This window comes from Chiloscyllium punctatum, chromosome 8, assembly GCF_047496795.1.
Source record: "Chiloscyllium punctatum isolate Juve2018m chromosome 8, sChiPun1.3, whole genome shotgun sequence".
NCBI classification, from domain to species: domain Eukaryota; kingdom Metazoa; phylum Chordata; class Chondrichthyes; order Orectolobiformes; family Hemiscylliidae; genus Chiloscyllium; species Chiloscyllium punctatum.
The window spans coordinates 29017368-29034435 of NC_092746.1; the positions used below are offsets into that span (position 1 = coordinate 29017368).

General features: G+C 40.3%; 1 protein-coding gene across 2 annotated transcripts; it reads left to right on the forward strand.

The window, feature by feature from the left end:
- The first annotated feature begins 1773 nt into the window (after window positions 1-1773).
- On the forward strand, window positions 1774-13916 carry LOC140480438 (pro-neuropeptide Y-like). 2 transcript variants are annotated; one of them, XM_072575305.1, is made up of 4 exons: window positions 1774-1968; window positions 2668-2846; window positions 11719-11799; window positions 13688-13916. In XM_072575305.1, exons 2-4 carry the CDS (start codon window positions 2668-2670, stop codon window positions 13710-13712), a joined length of 285 nt encoding a protein of 94 aa, XP_072431406.1. In that variant the 5' UTR covers window positions 1774-1968; the 3' UTR covers window positions 13713-13916. The 2 variants fall into 2 exon arrangements, with proteins under 2 accessions (XP_072431406.1, XP_072431407.1); XM_072575306.1 differs by lacking the exon at window positions 1774-1968 and adding an exon at window positions 2371-2495.
- The last annotated feature ends 3152 nt before the right edge of the window (window positions 13917-17068 follow it).

A 17068-nucleotide genomic window follows, 5' to 3' on the forward strand; every position in this document is an offset into this window, starting at 1 on the left:
GCAAGAAGATCCATTTTATCTGCTTTCATTTGTAAACTGGACAGTACGTTCTGAATACTAAATGATTGTGCTCCAACAGCGTTGAATTCCTGTCACCCGCGATCAGGAATATCTGGCGTCCCTCTAGTACTCCAGACATTGAGTTTTAAAGAAGCAAAAGCCTCTACGAAAATGAGGGATGGGGTAATAATCTAGATTGTGGGAGTCCTTGAAAGAATCTTGCATGGTTAATGTTTAAAATGTAACTGGGTTGTGCGGACCCCTACCTCCCACAGTCCGCCGGGAAACAAAAGGATGTGTCAAGTATTGACAGCGGGAGGTTTGCACTGTGGAGCTTTGAGCTCACTGTCATGAGAGTGGAGAGCACTTTTTCTGACGTGTTTCTTGATCTCGAATTTTGTACTAGAGTTACGACAGACATTCCTGCTCACGGGTGACAAAAGTGCAAAGCTTTTGGAGCACAATCGTTCAGTATTGAGAATGATTCTGTTTATGAGGATTTCCCCTGTCGGCGCCGGGTTTGTAGTGATACCTGCAGCAGTATTTGGGTCTTCGCGATCTCCTTTATCCTCCCTCACTGGCACACTCACTCACACACACACCAGCAGTGAACACAAAACTATCACATTATTCAAAGTCAAAGGCAAACCTCACTTCTTGGAAGAAATGCATTTAAACTGAAAAAAATTGATTAATTTTTAAGAATTAAGCAGGGCTGACCATCCAGCCAAAAAGAGCATTTTACTAATAAGAGACTTGCGCCTCTCATATTTAGACCAGGCAGAATGCACCTTTCCAGACTGTAAATACAATACTGGGGCTCTTCCGAGGGTCTCGAATTATTTCAAAGATTTATTTCCAAAGATCTTAGATTACTTAGATTCGTGGGCGGCACGGTGGCACAGTGGTTAGCACTGCTGCCCGGGTTCAGTTCCCGCCTCAGGCGACTGACTGTGTGGAGTTTGCACATTCTCCCCGTGTCTGCGTGGGTTTCCTCCGGGTGCTCCGGTTTCCTCCCACAGTCCAAAGATGTGCAGGTTAGGTGAATTGGCCAGGCTAAATTGCCCGTAGTGTTAGGTTAGGGGTATGGGTGGGTTGCGCTTCGGAGGGTCAGTGTGGACTTGTTGGGCCGAAGGGCCTGTGTCCACACTGTAAGTAATCTAATCTCCTGGTAGATGTTTTGAAGGTGCTGCAGTAGAGCAATGTGTAACGGCCCCCAAATCTGAAACATTATTAACCAAATTGTTATAAGGATCGTTCGTTTTAAACATGCGCCAGTGATACTGTGTTTTATTAAAATCGTTGTTCCTGACAACCGTGAAACATAAAAACAGAATAGAAAAGGATGTGAACGTGTAGAGAAATACGTGCAAATCACCCGAGAAATTTACACTTGAATGTATTGCAGGGGCTCCGAGCTCCCAGATGGGTGATTTTCTGCTTGACACACAGATCAGCAAATATACAGCGTGAGCCATGAAGCAATTTAGCCTTATCTCAGTCGAAGGCACGAGGAGGCTTGCAGACTAAGTGTTCGAGTGTAGAGTGTTATTAATAGATAATAATTGAGAATTGCTAAAGCTTGTTTTAAATACCATTGTGTCGCGAATTCTCCCTTGGGATATTAAAGGGGGAAGGGGTCACAGTAGATAGGACCGAAAGTTTCCTTTGAGTTGGAAGGAAGCAATCAGTGTTATCAATGATATATCAGCAAGTTAGTGACAGGGCTCCAACACCGCCGCTGCTGACGTCGTTTCGCCTTTGCAGGAATGTGATAACGAATTCTGGTCAATTAAGCGTGACCAGGAACCTCCCTCAATTCCTCCAAGGGAACACATAAAAAGCATGACATGTCAGTAGCTTCTCAGACTCAAAAAGACGGCGACCAGCCAGAGACGCACACAGAACAGCGAGAGTTCCTCGTCTGGTTCCCAACAGCTTCCTCTGACCATCTGCTGGACCCGAGATGTGAGTAACATGAACCCGGAACAAGGCTAACACCAAATCGGCTTGTCTCACTGAGGCAGGCTCTCTGTGTAATGTATAGATTACATATGTTATATGCGGAAAATATTCTAGGGGAAAGCGTTGCGTGAAAATCGACCGAGTTTGACCAATTGTGATTTTAGATAGCTGAATGCAACTTAAACTAAGAAATGATCAGCTCGGTGGTGATTTCAGACTAATTTCAGAATAAATGCATGCTTTATCAAACATAGCAGTGAACGTTGGACTTTAGCAAAGTTTCTTGCACCGATATCAAACAGCTTAACCAAAGGATAATGAATAATATAAAACTGGCATCGAGCGAAAATGGGAAGCGCCCGAGGTTGTGTTCCCAGCTGCTGCGCAGAATCATCCAAAGGGATGAGCTTGCGTGTCGGTGTGTTTTGGGAGAATTGCTATGAGCAGGCAATCTGAGTCTGTTTTCAATTTCTCTGCACATAGCGACTTGTGTCACCGTGTCTGTGAGAGACCCCTCAGTGATCGTTCTGGTAAACGGCTGCACTTGGTGCGATGTTTTGTAACGCTGGGGAGTGTCAACCATTACATTTCTCCCCAGTTTAAGAACTGGATTGTTTTTGTTTTAATGCGTATGTCTCAGAAACAGTAGCTTGTCTGGAAGAAAAATGCGCTGCTCAGTTCATTTATTTTTTGTCCTTCCAGATGCAAGGCAACATGAAGTTTTGGCTGGGAGTTGCATTTTGCTTGCTGATCTGCATAGGAACTTTTACCGAGGCTTACCCGCCCAAGCCCGACAACCCAGGAGAAGGCGCTTCTGCTGAGGACCTGGCCAAATACTACTCCGCACTGAGGCACTACATTAACCTCATCACCAGGCAGAGGTGAGGCTACATGCTCCATATCCAATACATTTGGTGACATGAACCCGGGGTATTGCTGGCTGTACCAACATTCAAAGCAAGGGAAGCTAGAGGGAAAAAATAGTTCCAAGACAGTGTAGGGCACCTTTTATAGAGTCAAAACGTTTCAAATTCTGTATTTTTACGAATATTATTTAAGTTAGCTGCTAATAAGCACTCCGGGTTTCAACATTTTAAAATCTCACCCTGAGATAGAGCATAAATGATTGCTGACATTGGGCTCAGCGCCGGATTGGTAACAGTTCAAATGGCACATGGCAACTTCACCACTTCAGTTTAGTCAGTCCATCTCACCATATTGCCCTAATCCTGGTATGATAGAGCTGGATCCAGTTAGGAACGAGATCACTTGCAATACTGTGTTTTCTTAAAAAAAAACTATACACAACATTTCGGGTTATTACAGCAGGATGTCGTTTGTGTGCAGAGACATCTAAGTGTTTATGATATAAATACACGTGTGAAGCGGAATCTGGGAGCATTTCTATGACAATAACTGACTGTCTTAAAGACTGCAGTTTGATGTGATTATCCTCATTAGAGCAGCAAATGTATTCGGTTAGGTAAGTAAGATCCGATAATGTTACTGAGATCAGAACTTCCCATGAAATAATTTATGTCAATTCTCTGATGCGAGAGTTACTTTAAGATTATGTAATGAATTGATGTGAGCCCAGAGAAGCTCCACCTAAAATATTAAGTTGCAGAACACTGTCCCAGTTAAAGGGAAAGACTAAATGCACCGGATTTCTGCTCTGGCTACATTTACAGCATCTTGGTATCCGGTATAAGCGGAGTCCGAGTCAATCAAATCCTTTGGTGGAGTCTGGAAATTTCGATATTAACCAATTCCAACAATAACAGACGAGATTGAACTAACATTGGACAGCACTACACCGAATGAAAGCAGCACTGAATGGCTTTGTTTAAACTCTGTACTAGCAACTTTCAGGAAATCGATATCCCACTCACAAATGGAACACAACTTAATTCTGCCTTTGTGTAGCTTTGACCGAGAGGATACAGTGGGTAAAATATCTGCTGTTTCCAGACTGAATGTCTCACTGCTATAGACGGATTTCAGGCGGTCCTCCTCAAAGGCAGCAAGCCTCAGGAGTTTCGTTCGACTGCCATAATTCTGATTTAAAAATCACACACCACCAGGTTATAATCCAACAGGTTAGTTTGGAAGCACTAGCTTTCGGAGCGTCGCTCCTTCACGTACCCCACAGCCACCTGATGAAGGAGCGGCGCTCCGAAAGCTAGTGCTTCCAAATAAACCCGTTGGACTATAACCTGGTGGTGTGTGATTTTTAACTTTGTACAGCCCAAAATGTGGCCGAACTGTCAGAGTTTGGGTAATGGGGTGTCATTTTCACCAGAATGCCTCTGTCTGCCGTGGTAATGAAAGGTTGCAGAAAGATACTGCTCAATGTTACTGTCATTGAAAAGCATGAAAACAGCAGCACGCACACCACGGACTTTTATGATTTAGATTGAGAGGTGGGATGTTTGCTCTGGAGCAGCCACATTCACTGCAGGACCAAAGGGAACAGTAACCCGCACCCGGTTCAGCGTCAGGGGCAGCGTGTAACCCCTGAAGCGCAGTCCATGGAAAGCGAGCAAGTGGCATGTCATTTACAAAGAGTCCGAGCAACAAGTGAGATAAAGCGCCGCTTTCTAATGGTGTTGGCTGTGAGGGGGAGTTGGATGGAATTAGTGAGGAGAACGTGGCGATTTTTAATCTCCACTTGAAAAGAGAAGGAAACCTCCGTTTTGCTGGTTTTGTGTCTGAAAAGACAGATGAGAGTTGACACACGATCTGAAATGAAAGACCTGCCCCATGACCAAAGGCAAAACTGAAGCCGATACGAATTGATTTTAATTTTACAAAAGCAACAGAGTGCGGATGCTGAAAATCTGAAATAAGTGGAAATTGCTTTTTTTTGGAAAAAAAGCAATGCGGCAGGGCTGATAGCATCTGTGCGGAGAGAGAAATAGAGTTAACGTTTCAGGTCTGCGATTCGTCTAACCGTTTGTTGTCACTTTCTCAGGCCGCCCGGTCCCTGAACCCCCTCCCTGTCCCTCTGTCCAGTTGCTGTTCTCATTAAGTGCCAGGCGGAGCGGAGCGGGGGGTTTAATCGTACATTGCCACCTAGCGATCAAACTCAGGTGCTCGGAACAAATTACTGCAGATTGTTCTGAAAACAACAAATGCTGGAGATCACGGCGGGTCAGAACGTCCATAGACGGCATCAGGTGGACTTCTCTGACTGAATGAATGTTTTAACAATGTCGAACAGTAAATGTGCAGATCCTCGTGAATTTAGAATTAAACATTCTTACAAAAGGAGTACAGGGTAAATGAAGATTTCTTGTATGCGTGTTTTGACAATGCAAGTTCGTGGGTATGGTGTATATACAGAGAGCTAAGTTTATTTGCAGGGTTTTGACCAGAGCGCGAAGGCAGCTAATGGCAGCTATCGGAATGTTATTGTAACCGTATCTTGGCAGAAAACTTGATCAGTTATTTGCTTTTAGTCAACGCGAATTATCGAAGCAAAAGCATTTTAACAGAATGAGTCACTGAGGATAGATTGGCAGCCTACGGGGGTGGGGGTGGGGGGAAGCGTCTAACGCTAAAGGGGAATGGAAGCTGTTAACCCGGCATTTCTCAACCACTTCCTGAAGGAGCTGCCGAAATAGCACACAGTCCTACTCTTCCCTCATACCTCGTTCACCGATTTCTTTTCACGTTTGTGTCCAATTATCTTTAGCTAGTTATAATTCACTGTTTCCGCCACACCTCTGTGGGATGTATTCCAAAGCTAAACACTTATTATTGAAACGAAGTCTGCTTAACCTCTTATCTTGGCATTTCTTTTAACCGCTTTGTCTTTGAAAGTTAAATTGGTAACTCAAATGCACCTATTAATTTCTCTATTTACTATATCAAAATCCCTCATAATTTGCCAATATTAACGTTCCTCTAATGGGAACAAGTCTCATTCCCTCATCCCTGGTATCATTCTGTTAAATTTCTGCTACACCCTTTCCAAGACCTTGGCACCTTCCTAAAGTATGATCCCCAGAATTGGACACAGTAGCAATTTAGAGGTTTACAATAATTTTCTTGTGTTTATACTTTGCCTTTTATGTTTAAACCCAATACCCTATTATGTTTATTCAAGTAGCTTTACCAATTTCTCCTTCCATTTTCCATGATTTGTGTGTGTGAGCTCAGATGTTTCAGCTATGAAGACTGACCAGATAGACTGCAGTTGTCTCCCTCCGAGATGAGAAAGGTGAGGGGTGATCTGGTTAAGAGGTCCAAAATTAGAGGGTAGGTAGGAAGAATTCTTTCCACTTAGTAGAAGCTTCAATAAGCAGAAGGCATAGCTTTAAGATAAGAGATAATAGATTTAGAAGGGATTTGAGGAAAGGTTTTTTTACCTGTAGCTTGATGGGTATTTATAACTCACTGCCTGTAAAGTGATAGAGACAGGAACCATGACAATATTTCAGAAGTGTTTATATAAATACTTGAAATGCCAGAGCATACAAGGCTACAGGCCTCGTTCTGTAAAATGGAACTGGAATAGTTTGGTGCCTGATGACTGGCATGGACATGATGGGCCAGATGTTGTCTTTGTGCTTAAATCTCTGACACTAACCCTTCAATCGCTTTGCTCCTTTCCCAAAAGGAGAAAATATACAGATAGCGGTGTTTCTTTTGTACAAAATAACTAGGAAATCAGTGTGGCTTATTCCTGGGGAATAAAGTTTTGATCATTTTGTTTATTGTCCATCAGCTCGTTTGATATTTCCACTAATAGTTTCTTAAAGTAAACAACACATAATATAATTGCCTCTATGAAGTCATGACTAGGCTCTCAAAATAATTATTAATACTCCTCCAGTGAAAATGAGTTGCATTAGTAATTTTCTAGTATCAGAAATTGCTTATGTAACTTAAATAGAATTCCAGTTACCTCTGGTTCAGTGCATAAAGTATTTAAATTAATCTGCCTTGATCTTCTTTATCCACAAATCACTTGGTTCATGAATTGGAAATCTCTCATTATTTACTCAATACAATTCTGAGAAATCTGCAGCTAGAAAAGCCAGGAGATGGGATCCACCAATCTCACTATAAGCTGACAGTGCAACGTAACCAACAAGAACCAAAGCCTACATCAGTAGCAGTGAAAGTATAATCCACATGAAATGTTTCCAGGATGTCAACTGATCACATACTGTGCTGTATATGCCAAGCATTTTCAATGTATTACAATTGTCATTTTGAAGTTAACCAATTTATTGTTTTTTGGGGGAGAATCTACTAAATGTTCTTATGTTAAGACATAAGTTCTGTTTCTTTCAGTCCTGAAAGAAATATGTTACAAGATAATAACAGATGAGGTTTTAATGATGCAGATAGACACTACAGGCTCTCCATAAAGCATTCAATTGTGAAATGATTCTATGGTTTTCATCCCTGAGTATCTGAATGCCCATTCAATGTCTTGATCACTCTGTGGAAATAAATATCTTTGAACATCAGTCCTTTTCACAAGTTTGAACCTGCATCCAATTGTTCTGCATTCACAAATAAATCCATTTAAAAATCCAGCTCTACCTTTCCCATCAGATTAGCCCAAAAACATTTGCTATCAGGCTACCTGATCCTCGGCACCAGCAATCAGGTTGTATCTTTTCTTCGCATTGCCTCAACACTCACTTGTCGTCTTTGTGCTTCATTGAGCAGAACTGGACACTATATTCTTGGAATAAAGCCAAAATGCTACAGACCTCAGCCAATCAGGCGGCACCGTAGAGAATCAAACAAATGTTAAGGTTTTGGGTTGAAAACCCTTCATCAGATCAGGGAGTCAAGATGTGATCTGACCCTGAGCACTGTACAGTGTGATTATGGCATTCTCTAATTCATTTTCTGTTGTTTTTCTTGTGGTATCCAATATTCTGTTGATTTTTAATGATTATCACTCTCTACATTATTTGTGTATGTTGAGGGTGAAATCAGTTGACAGTAATCGTGCAAAATGGGCTAATAATGAATTGACAGATTACCCCATGACAATTTTCTTTTCCATTTTGTGCTACTGACATCACCAACTTTAACTTTAACTCGGAGTGAGTCTACCATCACATGATATCTATTTTAACTTCGCCCATGACTTTTAAACTCTATTTGTGGAATATGTGTCACTGTCAATTATTCCTCCAACTCCTGTTCAGTATTTACTTTTCAAATATAAGCTGCCATTCTCGAGTCGTGTGTATATATTTTCTCTAACTCCTGCTATTTTTGAGTTATCTTATTTTGATTCCCTTGGTGTCCTAGACTCTGACTAATATGTATTGAGTTTTGAATCCAAGTGATTGTTGTGAATTAGAAACAGCAGTAATGTCAATGAAGGTCTCTGATCTACAACCCTCAATAGTTTTTTTAGAACTTCAGACAATGAGGAAGACATGTACACATTTCCCATGTCTTTGCAACATACTGTTTGCAAGCTTTAAAAGCTTGAATCAGTATGCATCAAAAAGTGAAATCCTTGCCTGAGGAAGATATTGGAGTCACAAAGGGGAAATGTGTGCATGCGCGCACACACACCTTGTGCTGTCATTTGCTGAACAGAGCCCTCCCAACATCGAACATTGCAGTAAAGGCCCTTTGGTTCCACAGGGCCGATGTGAAGCCCATCTGACCTACACTATTCCATTCTTGTCCATGTCTATATCCAATGACCATTTAAATGCCCTTAAATTTGGCGAGTCTACTACTGTTGCAGGCAGTGCATTCCATGCCTCTACTTCTCTCTGTCAAGAAACTACCTCTGACATCTGACCTATATATATAATCACTCCTCAATTTAAATCTATGTCCCCTCGTGCTAGCCATCACCAACCAAGGAAAAAGGCTCTCACTGTCCAACCTATCTAACCCTCTGATTTATCTTGTGTCTCATAAGTCACCTCTCAGCCTTCTCTCTAACAAAAACAGCCTCAAGTCCCTCAAACTTTCCTCTTAAGGCCTTCCCTCATGCGGGGCAACATCCTAGTAAATCTTCTCTGAACCCTTTCCAAAGTTCCATATCCTTCCTATGTGGTGACCAGAAATGTATGCAATACTCCAAATCTGGCTGCACCACAGATTTGTACAGCTGCAACATGTTTATTGAAGCCAATGAGAAGCAGATGCCATATGTAACAAACAAAGCTCTGAATTCTTGATTCTACACAAGGTTTCTGTTGCATGACAAAGCCCTTTTAACTGTGTACAACTTTAGTTCTTTGACTTTGTTTATACCAGACCTGATGCAGGTAATGAATGTTGTTGAGAAACAACAGTTATAATTTAATATCAGCTACTTGTAAATATTCAGTCTTTTTCTGAGAATCTGGATGCAAGGTAGTAAACAGAAGTACATGATTAAGTTTCTTGAGTCTGTTCTACCTTTCCATGAAATGACAGCTGACATAAATCCTAATTCCAAACACTTTCCTTGGCACTATATCCCTTAATATCCACTACTAGCAAAAATCCATCAAGCTTGTGTTTAACATTATTTGTTAAGCTAAAGTTTGCTGTTTCTTTGTAGGACAGAGTTTTATACTTCCCTTTTGGATGAAAATGTTTCCTAACATCTCTTCTGAATGGCTTATCTCTGATTTAAAAATTACATTCTTTGCGGTAGAATAACCCAGAAGTGGAAAAGAAATCTACCACATTTTCCTTTCTCAACCCCCCCCCCCCCCCCCCCCAAAAACCTCAATCAACCCAAATTCCAGGGAAAACATGCCTAGTTATGTAATCTACATTTATTTAATAATGCAATACTATTGCTGAGTGCTGTAGAGTGTGCATAATGGTTTACAAGGATGACACCAGAATTGCAAACTTGTATCCATCATTAAAGGATGGACAGGTCGGGTCACTGTTCCCTTCAAACGAGAAGGTGAGGGGTAACTGTACTGATAGATCAGACACACAGAAAACATTTATCATTTGGAGTATAGAGAAAAACTAGAGGCTATTATATAAGTTCACCACTGATAGGAAATTCAGAACAAATATCTTTACCCACAATATACTCAGTGAGCATATTCTCACCAGGAGTTGTTGAGGGAACTGCTATGGGTACATATCTGGCTTCTCCATAAATCTAAATGTAGGGTTATATTGATAGTTAGATGAGGAGGAGCAAGAGAAGGCAAGAATGGAACACCGACACTGGCATGGACCATTTGGACTGTGTCACCTTGTGCTTTATGGTCTATGTATTTTTCAGTGCAGATGAGTGAGTCTGGTGAGTCTATACTGAGATCTTTGAGACCAGTGTATTTTGTCTTAGTGTCCAGAATTGTAGAGAGCATTCTAGTTGTGGTCTAACCAGCGGTTTGTATAACTGGAACAAAATTTCCTCCCCTTCATATTCTAGCCATCTAAATGCATGGCTAATATCATTTTAACATTTTTGTTTTTTTTATATATCTGGTCGTAAATGTATACACCTAAATTCTTTTAACGTCCACTTGTCCTAGCTATTCACCATTTTTAGAAAGTAAGGTGATGTTTCAGGTGAGGCAGTTTTTGAGCATGGACCAATTTATTAAGCAGATGATTCCTGGCCAATTCTGATGTAGTGTTACACTAACTTTCAGATTCTGATTGACTTCCTGTACACTATTTGGTTTTTATTTCTAACAATGGTTCATTTTATTGTGTTTTTCTTAACCTGATTTGGATCTGTTTAAATGAATCAGAATTTAGAGTCATAAGAGATGTACAGCATGGAAACAGACCCTTCGGTCCGACCCATCCATACCGACCAGATATCCCAACCCAATCTAGTCCCACCTGACAGCATCTGGCCCATATCCCTTCAAACCCTCCTTATTCATATACCCATCCAGATGCCTCTTAAATGTTGCAATTGTACTAGCCTCCACCACTTCCTCTGGCAGCTCATTCCACACATGTACCACCGTCTGCATGAAATATTTGCCCCTTAGGTCTCTTTTATATCTTTTCCCTCTCACCTCAAACCTATGCCCTCTAGTTCTGGACTCTCCCACCCCAGGGAAAAGACTTTGCCTATTTATTTTATCCATGCCCCTCATGATTTTATAAACCTCTGTAAGGTCATCCCTCAGCCTCCAACACTCCAGGGAAAACAGTCCTAGCCTATTCAACCTCTCTCTATAGCTCAAATCCTCCAACTTTGGCAACATCCTTATAAATCTTTCTGAACCCTTTCCAGTTTCACAACATCTTTCCGATAGGAAGGAGACCAGAATTGCACGCAATATTCCAACAGGGGCCTAACCAATGTCCTGTGCAGCTGCAACATGACCTCCCAACTCCTGTACTCAATACTCTGACCAATAAAGGAAAGCATACCAAATGCAGCCTTCACTATCCTATCTACCTGCAACTCCACTTTCAAGGAGCTATGAACCTGCACTCCAAGGTCTCTTTGATCAGCAACATTCCCAAGTACATTCCCATTAAGTGTATAAGTCCTGCTAAGATTTGCTTTCCCAAAATGCATCACCTGGCATTTATCCGCATTAAACTCCATCTGCCACTTCTCAGCCCATTAGCCCATCTGGTCCAGATCCCATTGAATCTGAGATAACCTTCTTCACTGTCCACTACACCTCCAATTTTGTTGTCATCTGCAGAATTTATTTGATGTGCGTACTCCACTTCTTTAAGAAAAACTTATTTAAATATTTGCAGAATGAATGAACTGAACTAGCTTGGTAATTGTATAAAAATGTTTTGGTTATTTGTTTACAACAGGTATGGAAAGCGATCTAACCCTGAAGCTCTGATCACTGATCTGCTGCTGAGGGAGAACTCAGACAGTTTTCCTAAATACAGGTGAATATATTTGGCAATATTTTTTTTGTAACACTAAAGCTTTTCATGATAGCAGCGTACAGCTTAAAGCAATTCGCTAGTGACAGCACCAGATGCAGCATTTGATAGATGGGGGTGGGCATGCATTAATTGACTTCTGCAGCATCATTAAATTTAATTAGTTTAGTCTAGGTTGAAGGCACATATTTAAATAATGGTGTGTTCAATCATCTAAGAATTGATGAGAAATTCCATCAGAGGTTCAGTTCTTTTTTAAATCACACCCACTACATGCAAATATCTAACACCAATTTCTGGAGCCCTGTATAATGATCAGTCTGGAGAACCTTTCATTAATGACTTGTTACATTTCCACTGGTACATGGATTTTAAAGTAAAAGGAATGTTCAAGAAAATTAACACCAAAGCTTAGTTTGGTTGCTAGAAAGAGATTTAAATTCACCTTTGGTGTTCTAACTGGTATGAATAAGAGATTAAGTAAATTTAAGCACAACTCAACACCTGATGGAGTGGCACTCGGAAAGCTAATGTTTCCAAATAAACCTATTGGACTATAACCTGGTGTCATGTGATTTTTAACAATGGCATCAAGAAAGGTAGATATTTTGCTTAAGTGGATCAAATTTATACTTTGAATTTGATACATGACCAGAAATTCCGATTCATTTTTATTCTGCAAGAATTTCACCCAACTGTTGAGTTTGAGGTTGGGGGGTTGGCAGGAAGTAAGGGTGGGGTGGGTGCAGTGGGTGTGTTAGTAGGGAGTGACGCTAGAACTGAACAGGTTAAAGGGTATATCAATGAGAGCTTTCTAACATGAAAGGAAAAGATAAAAGGCTGAAAAGATTGTTATTTTTAATTTTGAACATTACAGTATCCACGCTTGTGTTTAATTTTACAAATTATCTTGTAAGTAGCTTAGCATTGAAAATACAACAAGGTGCAGATTTTCGACTGGGGTGGATACTTCACCTGTTGAAGGAGCATCTCCCAAAAGCTTATGATTTCAAATAAACCTGTAGGACTATAACCTGGTGTTGTGACTTCTGACCCTGTGCAACAAGGACATAATTGATAGAAGCAAAAATGATCACTTTGCCCTTTGAGCCTTCTTGGCAATTCAGTAAAGCTCACTTTATTATAATGCGGTGCATTTGACAAAGATTCCATCAAAAAATGTAAAGTTAATTTACACTCCACTAAAGAAATTGTTAACTAAACTGGTAATGCAAACACTTAGTCATAGAGATATACAGCAGGGGAACAGACCCTTTGGTCCAACTTGTCCATGCTGTCCAGATATCCTAAACCCTTCCGATTCATATACCCATCCAGACACTTTTCAAATGCTGCACTTGTACCAGCCTCCACTACTTCCTCTGGCAGCTCATTCCATACACGTACCACCTTCTGCATGAAAAAAGTTGCCCCTTAGGTCTCTTTTATATCTTCCCTCTCTCACCCTAAACCTGTGCCCTCTAGTTCTGGACTCTCCCACCCCAGGGGAAAGACTTTGTCTATTTATCTTATCCATGCCCCTCATGATTTTTGTAAACCTCTGACGCTCCAGGGAAAGCAGCCCCAGCCTGTTCAGCCTGTCCCAATAACTCAAATCCTCCAACCCTGGCAACATCCTTGTAAATCTTTCCTAACCATTTCAAGTTTCACAACATCCTTCCAATAAGAGGGAGACCAGAATTTTGTCTGGATAAATGTGGTCATGAGTAGAAGTGGTACAAGTTGTCACCTGTGTGACAACTTTTGTTTGTGAAAAGACAAGAAAATGAGGACAGCAGTCAGAAAAAGTCCTTTGCATGTTAAGCATGTCTTTGATATTGAACTAAAAATGTTAGCAGTTGCCTTTACTCATACTTTGTTTCTGTTTCAGGTATGATGCGCCTTCTATGTGGTGATTGGAAATAGAAGTTTTATTTAATGGGATCCACATTTTAACGTCCATTGCTGTGGAAATGCAACATTCTCCATGCTCTAAAGTCCCTCATTTTATATTCAAAGACTGCCAATGCATGAAACCATCATTGAATCTGTAGATTTTGTTTTTCTTGCAGCATATATTGTATATAAAGTTTATTTAAATAAATGATGTCTTCACTGAATATGTAATGCATTATAATGGCTATAAAGAAATTATTCTTTTTATGGGAAGTACTGGTTTGTGCCATTAAAGTTCAGTAATGAAACGATACAATCTAAATGGAAATGTGTATAAACTTACCTAACCAAAACATGAAGTTGAGCAAGAAAACTATGATTTGTCAACATTATATATTAATGGTATTTGAAAACTCTGTAGAATTGTTTTCTATATCACACTACACTTCAACTCTTTTGGATTATAAATGAGTTTTCACAAGAGTGTACTTAACTAACATCAAAATACATAACATAATCCCTAAATACAAAATCCTACATCATCTTCCTTCTTGTGTTGGAAAAAGCCCTAAAAGGAAATCAAGAGGAGCCAATCTCCTTTTATTGTGAAAGTTTATTACGAAGAAAGAAATGAAGTAATTCAGTAGGATGAGTTAACTCAATGTTGGTTGTGCTCAATAGTTTTGAGGACAAGGTGGTAAAATAGAGAAATGTACTTTGATGAACTGCAAAGGACTAACATTTAAGGAAAAGTAGAAATAAAGCTTTTCAACTTCTGAACAAAAGTTGCCAACAGAAGCAATACTAGCCTCCAAGGCTGATTTCGTTGTTATGAGCTGGGCAGATTATGCTTCTAATGAAATTGTTGGTATTTGGCTTTAAATTAATAGGTGGTGCACTTTTCATTTACACAGAATAATTCCTTATCATGAAGATATTGAAATTGCTGTTATTGATTGTGGGAATACTGAAGTTAGTAATGCCTCCTGCATGCGCTTTATCACCTGATATTAACTTCAATGTTTTAGCGATTTAATTGCATGGTTTTAGATCTAAATGTTTTTTGATACTTCTACAGGGATAATAAGTACAAAAGGGAGAAGTGGGGTCAAGAGAGTGATGAGGTGGTGGAGGTCATTGAAGGATCATTTGCAGCTTGTAATCCCAGCAGAAAGGGGTTTTCTGCAGGGCCTGACAAATGTAAAGGCAGGATCTGCTTTAATTGTCCAAGAGATTTCCCTGCTGTAGCCAACCGGACTGATGGTTGTACTGGGTGACAGCCTGGAAATGGAGCAGATGTAAGTCTGCGGAAGGGGAATTGAACAATCTTGAGACCAGTGGGGTGGTGTCAGCTGATCACCTGACTGTAAACTTGGTGGAACATTCCTGCTCCTCCTGGGCTACAGACTATATTGTGAACATATTTTCCGATGAGTCCCTTGCCATCGATGATCAGGCTTCCTGGAGAGTTACAACATCCAGCCTGCAGGCATTAAAATAAAAATGGTTACATTGATTCTCCTAAATTGTTAGCAGCACCTTCACCTGTCCTGAAGAGTGAAAATTACCTCCTTAGACCCATAATTTATTTTATTCTGCCTTAATTATTTAGTTTTAGTTTTTCTTGGGTATAATTAGGATTTGTAATTATAATTCTTGGTATGTTTGAAATAGTCAGTGAGTTGTTGAAATGCTCACAGATGTGAATCCCTTTTTAGCCACTGGTTCAATCTATTTTGATACATTGTGATAATAAAGTTGATTGCTTGGTCTTGGTTGGCTTTGAGCTTCTTGAGTGTTGTTGCAGCTCCACTCAACCAGACAAATGGACAATATTCATTTCATGCCTGGTTTGAGGCCTGTCGATGTGAACAGACCTTAAGATATCAGGAGATGAAATATTTCCTGCAGAATCCCCAGACACCTGATCTACTTTCACAGAGACAGTATTTATAAGGTTGGTCAGTTACATTTCTGATGATCAATGAGGGTTTCCAGGTGGATGCAGCAATGACATTGTTGTTAAATCGTGAGATGGTTCAAACTCTTTCTTGTTGAAAATAGTCATTGCCTGGCACTCGTATGGTGAAAATGTTACTTGCCAGTGATCAGCCCAAACCTGATTGTTGTGCAGATCCTGCTGCATGGAGGTAGGAATTGCTTCCTTTTCTGAGGAGTTGTGAATGGTTGAAAACTACACAATCAGTGAGCTTCCTCGCTTCTGTTTTATAGTGGAGAGAAGGTCATTGTTGAAGTAGTTGAAGATGTTTGAATCAAGGCACCTTTCCATCACATTACTGAGAATTAAGAGTATGTAGAGGGGGTGGTAATTGGCCTGATTGGTTGTATTCTGTCTTCTATGCGAAGAACATACCTCGGTTATGTTCCCATTTGTTGGATTATTACCAATGTGTGGCTGTACTAGAATAGTTTGGTTGGATGTCCTATTGTCTCTGAAAGTCTTCAGCATTCTAAGTACTATGGTGTCGGACCTCAAGAACTTCACTGTATTCAGTGCACGTGGTTGTTTTTTGACACTATGTGGAGTGATTTGACTTTCTGAATAGTGTCATCTGTGATCATGGAAATTCATGAGCAGACTGACATGGATAATCCAATCAGCACTTCTGGTTAAAGTTAGTTACAAATGTTTTCAGTTCTCTTGCACTCAAATGCTTCTCCTTGACAAGATTGAGATGCTCATAGGATCACTTATTATTTGTTTCATTGTTGACCAATATTCACAACTGTAGCAAGACTTAAAGATTTGTCCTAACCTCATCTGTTGGTTATGGGATCACTTACTTGATTATGGGAGTACAGAAATTACTTCTGTCATGAGCATCCTTCTTCCCCATTTAGCCTGTGTTAGTCCCACATTGTAGCTTTATCAGGCTTATCTCCTGCTACTCCTGGCATGCCTTTCAATGTTCTTCATTGAACAGGGTTGATCCTCTGGCATAATGGTAATGTTAGAGTCAGTGATTTGGCAGGCAGTGAGGTTACAGGTTATAGTGGAATATAATTCTGCTGCTGTGGATGGCACAAGGCACTTTATGGATGCCCAGCTTCTAAATCTTTTCTGATTGACAGTATGGAGCTTCTGAATCCTCATTATGAGGATGAAACGTGGTCTCCACAATATCTACCAATACTATCAGATGTGGTAGAGGCAAGTAGATTGAACTATTGATATAAAATAAAGAGCTGCAGATGCTGGAAATCTGAGACAAAAACAGAAATTACTGACAAAGCTCAGCAAGTCTAGTAGCATCTATGGGGAGAAAGCACAGTCAACGTTTCAAGTCTGGTGAGTCTTCATCAGATGAAGACCTGCTGAACTTTGGTAGAAATTTCTGTTTTTTTTCTGGTAATA